This window comes from Triticum dicoccoides, chromosome 2A (genome assembly GCF_002162155.2).
Source record: "Triticum dicoccoides isolate Atlit2015 ecotype Zavitan chromosome 2A, WEW_v2.0, whole genome shotgun sequence".
NCBI classification, from domain to species: domain Eukaryota; kingdom Viridiplantae; phylum Streptophyta; class Magnoliopsida; order Poales; family Poaceae; genus Triticum; species Triticum dicoccoides.
The window spans coordinates 534,305,349-534,314,918 of record NC_041382.1 but is presented as its reverse complement, the minus strand read 5'-3'; the positions used below and the strand labels follow the sequence as shown (position 1 = coordinate 534,314,918).

Here is a 9,570-nt window from a genome sequence, read left to right as displayed (position 1 = left end):
GCAAGAAGTTCATCATTAATAACAACATCTATTACCTTTTGAAAAGTTGTGTTTCCTATATTGGTTAGGTTAACTTGGGAGCCTCCAAATCATGTGGAGTTGAATCAAGAGTTTGTAAGGGCCAAGAGATCGCCTACTTCATGAAGATCTACCCCGAGTGAGGCTAGTCCTTCTTGGGCGTAAGCCATGATGGAATAGATAAGGTTACATGTGTTACAACGATCACCATTGTTTGCGAGACTGGCTAAAGAAAAAACTCCTACTTGCCACTATATTGTCAATGGACATGAGCTACTATCTGGTCGACGGTATCTATCCTCCGTGAGCTATCTTTGTCAACACCATCTCTAACCCAATTGGCCAGAAAATGCATCACTTTGCCCAAAGACAAGAAGCAGTTAGAAAGGATGTCGAAAGAGCACTTGGAGTTCTACAGGCCCGTTTTGTTCGTGGATTTGCTAACCAATGGGATCTGGAGACCTTGTGAAAGGTAATGGCATATTGTGTGATCATGCACAACATGATCATCGAGGATGAGGGTGAGGATGTTGTCGTAACTTTAGAATTTAAAAACATAGATGATCCTATCGAACTTCGAGACCAGAATCCAGCCACATTTGAAGAGTTTATTTAGTTGCGTCAACAAATTCGGCATCGAACAACTCACGGCCGAATTTCTGTACATTTTGTCAAATGTGGCCGGATTTGACTCTACAGTTTGTCCTAAATTTCTATATATATACACTTTTCGTCGGATTAGAGAGAGAGTACGCATTAAAGATGTTACACCAAGTTTGCAAAGGTTTTCTCTTCCAGGTTGGTGGCAAAATCGCAGACGCCAAGAACAACCTCATCCATCCTGTACGTCCCGGACGGTCAGCAAATGTTAGGCAGGCATGCATGAACTGCAAGTCTGCAACCCGTTTACCCTGTCACCTCAACGGACGGACTAGCTAGGTGAGATCTCCATCGGATCCAGAGAGAAAACCAGAACCCTAACAACTCCCGGAGAAATTAAATCGAGGCCGCAGACTGCACGCATCTAAGGCACGCACGGAGAGCTCACCCGCAGCTCAACAAATGAGAAGAGTACACGGATAGATATGGATGCCTTAGCTAATTGGAGGGCGAATCGCATCACATGGCATCATTCTTTGATGTTTAAGGGGTAGGTAGGTGCACTGCCCGTGCCCCTTGAGACTTGTTAGGCTCGTCTCGACGACGACGGTGCCCGTATCTGAGAATGGCAAAATAAGATGCTAGTGTTAATCAGCAGTGCGTTGTCACTTAGTCACTTGTCAGATCCGAGAATCAAGACGGCGTACATACTAAATTAAAACCACGAAAAGAAATTTAAACGAAGGGAGTATATTTTAAAGAACACGGAGATTTATTTTTCTTCTCTCGGGCAAACTAAAGCGGTGGAGCTCTCAAAGAGGGCCACTTTATTAAATTAAGAACCTGTTTGAGACTGCTCTGCTCCTTGAAATTCAGCTCCGCTTTAGAAATCATAAGCCAAACGGGATAGCTCCATGATATGCCGCTCCACAAAAAAACTAGAATCTGGGGTACAATTTTCAATTTTTTATGAAGCTCTTGAGGGGGTGCTCTAAAAAACTCTAGAAGTTGGAGTTGGGTGGAAATTACCCACCACTGCCACCAGTAAGTGGATACCCCTTCGTTTCTGCGCGCTCTACCAATCAAATAGATCATTTCCATCAAATTTTTCATTCTTGAAGCTGGAGCTAGATAGAAGCCAAACATTCTCTTTGTTAGTGCTACAACTTCTGGATAAAACTGCTCCAAAGTGAATTGACTAGAGCGAAACTGATTTTTATGAAGTGGAGTAGTCCCAAACAGGCCCTAAACATCCCAAGAGAAGAACATGGAGATGAACGGAGCGGTGCAGGTGAGAAAGAATTCCATTTTGACCTCGAGAAAATTCTGTTTTAGCATAACCACAATAGAACCAACAAAGCTTTTATGCAAGACTAAATGAAAACACAAGGAAAACAAGGAGTACCACATCATCATATTCCCCGGTCGTTTTCTTATCCCAGCGCAGCCAACACAAATCCACCAACAAAAATGTAGCACCGTATGCTTCTTTGGGTACATGTGCATGATGTACTATATCATAAACAAATTACGGACAGAGAATATAGTACCATGTCAACGTGTGGGGCTGCGGGGCATCCAACCCAAGCAACAATCAAGGAGCCGGTAGGACGTTCTATGTGCAACATGCATGAATCTTGTTGCGAACATTCCATCTGGTAAGCAACCATAACAACGAATCGCTCCGTTCTAATACTAATTCTCGTTTAGAAGGATGTATCTAGAGTTCTAGACTGACCCCTTTCCTTTTTCCTTAGGATAACACGATTTTGCCGTTTCAACATGCACGTAGGGTTATCAATCTGCAGTTCAACAAGTCATGAGCCGAGTCTCCAGTGTGCATTTTAACCCTCCCTAGCCTAGCTAGGTACCTGTGTTCGGCTGTCTAGGTCCAAGAGGAAAGGAGGGAGATCCACTCGAAATCTCCATCCCCCACACGCAAACGAGCTACCAAAACCTGGCCACCGGCCGGATCTCTATCCTCACCTATCAAATCGGTAAATAAGACACAACACGGAGCATGCCCACGTGATGCATAGATGGATCACTTGCCTTTGTGTCATTGTGTTGTGTGATGGACTGGACGGGTGGAGACGTGCACCATGAGGTGTGATGGCCGGCCGGTCCGGTCCGTCAGGCGTTGGTTGGCGGCGGCTACTTCGCTGGTGCGTCGCCGCCTAAAAGAGAGAAAATAATGGTATGGAATGGAAACGGAGAGGAGTTTGCCGAGGAGTTCAGATGGCGAGGGAATGCGAATGCACGGTTGGTACAACTCCACTATGCTGCTCGCCCTCGCCTCGCCAAGGAATAGTATAGTAGTAGCAGTACGAGAGAGCAGGGGCGGAGCTTTGTTGGGGCAGACCCGGGCCATGGCCCGCCCAGGATTTTGCCCAACTTCTTAATACATATGCTTTGTAGCCAGTCACCCCCTTCACAATCGATCAATATCCAGTAGTGTACAAGGAGGCGCAGTACTTGGTAGTCGTGGGCTAGTGTCCGGCGTCCTCCTCCACCCAGAACGAGATGTGACTGCTTCTGCTCATCTTGGTTTAGCAGTGGCCTAGGCACACACCAGGGAGCAGCTGCCGCCCAGCGCCCAGGGTATCTCGTGCAGATCCGTGTTGGACAACTAGGAGGGGTTGTGACTTGTGGATCAGCTCTTGTGGCTCGCCGTACAGGCACATGCCAGACCCGCAGAGGTCCAGCAGGCAGGCATGAGTAGCGTCATGGTGGGCAACGGCCAACCAGCAGCGTCCTAGGCAACGTGCCATCAAGCACATATAATCTTCAGTTGCTTGTAATTGCGAGCCTGAGCAAGGGTGATCTTATTTATTCCCCAAAGTTCGAGTTTGCTATTTCATAGCCTGTTTTCGCGCAACTGTTTTTTATATTCTAAAAATCGCAGGGACGACCCCTCTCCTATTTTATGGAACGCCAAATCACCAGTCATCTGTTGGGGATCACCAACATGGCACATGTATAAGTAAACGACCAACATGCCCACACGTCAAAAACAAACAAGAGCCAGGCTCCGAGCAATGACCGAACCAAATGTGATGCTCATGCAGGCCAAAGACCTTACAAAAATGCCACAACGAAAAACTCGGAAACTAAGGAACTAGGGTAGTTGCAGACTCGATATTTGTGCTCTCTTTTGAGATGGCCCGCCCAACTTTTTCTTCCAAGCTCCGCCACTGCGAGAGAGACGCGCTGACTTGATCGTCGGTTAAATTGCTTGGATGGAAACGAAAGGCCTCTCAACAACAACTGCGCACCAACTGGTATAGGGGTACTAGAATCGCACCAGGTTGCAGTTTATAAAGTGTAGGATAGCGTACTACTTACATGTGTACTGGTTGCAGGCCTGCAACTTCAAGGAATGCCCTCGCATAATGAATGGTTGGTAGTTTTCTTTTGATATGAGTTTAAGGTGCGCTATGCAGACTTGCAACTGATGAGAACGTACCCACCGTCAAAATGAAATTTGGAACCGGCATGTTCTCTACTTATTCAGTTTCAACATTGCGAATCCAACTCACCGACACCCGAGCTTTGTTTTTTTACCAATCTTCTCGGATGTCATCTCAACGTGAAGCTTTGCAAGCACCTAAAAGAGCCTCCTATGATGCGTACAAATTTCAGATATTTTTAAATTTATTTGAAAAAAGAATACTGTTCACTCAGGTGCAGATGCATCCGAGCTCCGAAACGCCGGCATTACACATGTAGCCATTCAATAACACTTGGAGCTCCAAAATAGTAGTACTAGCAAAGTCACAACTTAGGAATATATACATTTCTTTTCTTGCCGTCCAATTAGGCAAAGCAAAAATGTGTCCTTTCACTAAATGATCTACTCTACAAGGAAAGACTTCATTTGCCCAACACAGTATGTCAATACTCTAACAATATAACTACAAAGAGAATAGAGAAAAGCAAACAAACAAACAAAATCCTCAAGAAACTCCCTGTCTTCTTGCCACCAGGGAGGCGAGCCATGCCATGCATGCCACGTCACATGGTGGTGGACCCATCGGTGCCCGACCGCGACAGGGCCGCCTCGCCGCCGTCGGGGCCATCCTCGTGCTCCTCGCATGCCGCAACGGCCCGCTCGAGCACGCCGACCACCTCGCTCATGGAGGGCCGCTCACGCCCGGGCAGCCGGACGCAGTCCGCGGCCAGGTACCCGACGTAGGCGACGGCCTCCATCTCCCCCGGCGTCGGCAGCGGGAGCCGGATGTCGAGCACCCGGTGCACGCGGTCCGACTCGATGTACGGCACGGCCATGTCCACCACGTTCCTCGGCGTGCCGCTCCCCTCGTACCTCTGTATCACCTTGCACCCGGACAGCAGCTCCAGCAGCAGCACCCCGAAGCTGTACACGTCGCTCTTGTCCGTCAGGTGCTGCAGCCGGTAGTACTCCGGGTCCATGTACCCCACCGTCCCGGCCGTCACGCACGGCTCCTCGCCGCCGGCATTGTCTCCGGTGCCCAGGTTCTTGAGCAGCGAGAGGCCGAAGTCCGAGACCTTGGCGGACCAGGAGGCGTCGAGGAGGATGTTGGAGGACTTGATGTCGCGGTGGATGATGGGCGGCACGGCGTAGGTGTGCAGGTACTCGATGCCGCGCGCCGCGCCGAGGGCGAGGCGGAGACGCGACGGCCAGGAGGCGAGCGGCGGCGAGAGCGGGGCCGGGCGCTTGTGGAGGTGGTCGTGGAGGGTGCCGTTGTGCATGAACTCGTACACCAGGATGTGCTCGCCGCCGTCGGCGCAGAACCCCAGCAGCCGAACCAGGTTCTTGTGGTTCAGGCGGGAGAGCAGCGAGAGCTCCGAGACGAAGGCTGACTCGTGGTTGACGCGACGCGCCGCGGCGGCGGCGGCGGAGGATGAGGCGCCCGAGTCACGCCGCTCCGCGCGCTTGATGGCGACCTCGCGGCCGTCGGGGAGGGCCGCGCGGTAGACGGCGCCGAAGCTGCCGGAGCCGATGCGGTGGGATGGCGAGAAGACGTCCGTGGCGGCCCGGAGCGCTGCCAGGGGAAACTGCTCCACCGTCGTGTTCGGGCCCTTGGAGAGCAGCATGCTGAGCCGCCGCGGCACGCGCGGCGCCGTGGCTGTCATCGGCTCGGCGTGGATGCGCCCGGAGTCATGGGAGCCGCTGCTGCGGCTTCGGCTGCGCCGGCGCAGGCAGTAAGCGACCAAGAGCGCGGCGACGAGGACCACGAGTCCTGAACCAGCTCCAAAGCTTATCATGGCGATCACAAGATCGCTCGGCCGCCGCTTCTTCCTCATGTGGTGAGAGGTCGACGCCCACGGGTTGGACGTAGGCGCCTGCGCATTCATGGGAGGAGTGTAGCCGCAGGGGTAGCAGATGGCCGCGCCATCGCTGTCACAGAGCATCGCGGAGCCCGACCAGACGCCGCACGGGCACGACCTTGCCGGCGCGCACGGACCCGGCAGGACCTTGTCGAACACCTTCCTCACCCCGCCGGCAACATCTCCGCCCCAGCACACCAGCGAGTAGTCGGACATGAGCACCCCGCACACCACCTTCCCCTTGGCTTCCAGAGCGACGAACTGCTCCTGCTTTATCTGCGGCGGCACAGCCGCGTCCTCCTCCGGCCAGCAGGAGACCGTCCAGTTCCCCCACAGCACGCACGTGAGCGCGTCGCCCACCGCCACCGTGGACACGGCGCGAATCAGCTTCGGCGGCGCCGCGGCAGCAACAGCCGCCGCCTCTCCCCAGCACCCCAGCATGCCTCTGTGGTCCACCGCGCAGGCGTGCCTGTCACCGGCGGCGAGCAACATGTACCTGCCCCTCGGCTCCCGCCCCACTGCGTCCCCATTGCCATAGCACTTCAGCTCACCCGTCCCGGCCACCAGCCCGCAGACGAACCCGCCGCCCGCCGCCAGCGCCGAGAATCCCACCTCTTCCGGCACGACCCCCCATTCCCGCCTCCAGCACTTTATCCTCTTCTCCACTAGCCCGCACACGTACTCCCCGCCGCCGGCCACCGCAGACAGCGCCTCGCCCCTGTACACCCTCTTGGACGGTTCCTCGCTGTCATTCAAGTCCCACCAGCGCATGGACACGGGCGGCGAGGAGATCGGGTCGACGGAGCAGAGGTACCCATCACCGGCGACGAGGGCGGAGAAGGGCGTGGCACTGCCGCCGCCATATCCGTACTTGCGGGGGCTAGCGGAGCGGTTGGAGACGCTGGCGCAGGAGAGCTGGTAGCCTGTACCGTTGGACACGAGGCCGCAGGCGAGGTGGTGCGGGGAGGCGGTGTTGGTGCCGACGGCGGCGATGGCGATGGTGGGAAGCGGGAAGGAGGAGGAGGAGGCGACGAGGGGTGGGAAGGCGAGGAGGAGAGCGAGCAGGGTTAGAGGTGAGCGGGAAAAAATGGGAGACATTGGGTTGGGGGCGAGGTGGGGGGAGGAGGAGGAGAAGGGGAGGAGATTGTGTAGACCATTGTCGCGTGGGGCGAGCGGGTGGAAGGAGACCAGGAGACGAGATCGAGGAGAGAACGGGAGCGAGGGAAGGGTTTAAAGGTTGGTGTCCCTTTCATTGCCCTTTTTCTTTTTCTTTTTCTTCTTTTAATAATGAAGTCTTAGACCCATATTTGTAGTGGAAAGCTGTTAGATTTTGGGGTGCATGTGGTTTTTTTTTCTCATGCTTGATTCACTGTGTAATCAGTTTATTTTTTTTCTATTTCATATCCAGCTAATAATTTATGAAATTACAATACTTGTATTAATAGTTATTTCTTCTCAGACCACATTTCTCCCTTCTCTAGCGACGAACACAAATTCGTCAACGACGGGTGAAGATATATGGGGTTAGGTTAAGGTTCGATATCCGAATGGGTCATTCACCGGTGCTAGGGAATAGAAGTATAGCCAACGGAGGTGGATGACAAAATGGTAGTGCAACCATGGGTGACACCTAGAGTACCTTTAATTGGGATGAGATTGGGTGGGAAGAAAGATCGATACTGAGCACTAAGGAGGAGATGAAGAGGAGTGATCATGGACATGAGAATGTGATCGGTTAGACAGATGGAATGGTGGAAAGGAAGTTTTTTTCATTGATATATAGCAAAGTATGTGCAAATCCAAAACAAAAGCAAACAAACCAGAAAGTACTGTTGCATGTGGGATCAACCAATTTCAGACAAACGCTTTCCAGTGATCTTGGCCAACACTAGCTAGTTAGATCACGATTCTAGAAAATTCTCATTGAATGTGTCCTAGGTGATCCCTTAGCTTTAGTATGGTGATCACATAACATGTTAACAACACAAAAGACTTAGGAGTTAGGACTAGTGAGACATCCATATCACACTACCATTGTTTTTTGGGAGCACGCAGATACGCGGTTACTCAGGGTTTTCTTTGGTCTTGCTTCCTTTATAAGCAAGCACCTACCAATTTCATTACCAATTTATAAAATAGGCATATTTCATCCTCTAAGAAAAATATTTGAGCATTTATGCCATTTTTCATCATCATGATCATTGTATTTATTTTTTGAAACAGAGCAACTGAATTGCCTCATCGATTAGTTAAGGGGAAAGAGAATTGTTGAGTTAATTATCGGAAAATCGGGCGAAACTGACATGGGCAGACCACAAACGAATTACTTACGAAGCAGGAAGCCTCATGGTGGGATGATCAATCTGAAAAATACCCAATGCGCAACGATAACAAATCCCCACACTTCTACATCTGAATGAAACCCTCAACAAAGCCACCTCGGCTGAAGACAACATGCATTGCCAAATCCACATAGACAAGTCAATCCATGAAGATGGCCCAAGGTACAGAGGACCATCCATTAAGCAGCAATGGATACCTTTCGTATGGCACCACTCATCTTTCATTTTTTTTTTCAGAGTCTTCTCTACCTTCTTTGTTTTTCCCTTGGCAGCCTTTCTCGTCAGGAAGCAAGCAATCGCCTTGCCAAGTCTAGGGCTAGGCTACCGCCAAGCAAGTGAGCAAGTCACAATGCTCTTTCACAAAGAGTCTCGGAATAAGAAGCCAACACACCTGCCTGATTAACCTCATCACAGACGGACACTACATGTCCTACGGTCACATGCAATTGAGTTCCAATAGCATCGGAACCTCCATGATCCACAAGGCAAGCGATTGTTGATCAGTTGGCATGACCTCTCTTCCCTGATTTCCTCAGCAGTTCGTCAGTGTCATGTTTCGCACCCCAAAGCTACTGTAAATTCGTTGGTGTTGGTGACACCGCCTACATAACCTATAACCCCCACCTCAAATTCGCCTTACCTCTATCATCGCCATTGCAACCTCTGTGATATCGCCACCTCTGACTCAAACTTGCCTTGCCCCCGTTGTTGTCGATGCCACTACCTCGGTGCAAGATCGCTTTCGGTGATGTTGTCATTGTGCAGGGTAGTCGCCGCTTCCATCGTGAGGAAACATGGATCACGAAGAAGCCATACGATTAGAAGACTGGACCGAGAACTGCAAAGATTTTAGCCACGTAAGCTATACGACTATACCGTTGCGCTATATTATTAGGATTTCGATGCATGCGTCATGTGTGCATAAGAATATGGTCATAACTTATATTGACCGTTGTACCCAATTATGAAGGAAAAGGGAGATAATTCTCTCACGAGCTTTCCTTGCTGACTTGTGAAACAACTCCATTCAATTCTTCACGTGCATCATTTGTAGTGTACCTCCAAGAGTATCGAGAGGTCCAATGTCCCCTGAAGTGGGAGAAAATGATGTGCATTGTGCTCGTGTGAGTCGTCTCACTCGACGCATAAAATGGACAAGAAAAAGTGGACTAAATTGTTTTTGAGAAAGCGAAACCACATGTAAAGAACACGAGTTACTTCCACATATATATAAACAAAACTTGCATTCGATAATCATGACTCGCTAGGAGGTACGGTTCATCCGTAAGGTGGACGATTT

General features: G+C 50.9%; 1 protein-coding gene across 1 annotated transcript; it reads right to left on the bottom strand.

Annotated features, from left to right (window-relative positions):
- Window positions 1-4,344: 4,344 nt before the first annotated feature.
- LOC119355223 (serine/threonine-protein kinase-like protein CCR4) lies at window positions 4,345-7,110 on the bottom strand. The gene has a single exon (XM_037622005.1). The coding sequence runs from the start codon at window positions 7,024-7,026 to the stop codon at window positions 4,633-4,635; it is 2,394 nt and encodes a 797-aa protein (XP_037477902.1). The 5' UTR covers window positions 7,027-7,110; the 3' UTR covers window positions 4,345-4,632.
- Window positions 7,111-9,570: the final 2,460 nt, after the last annotated feature.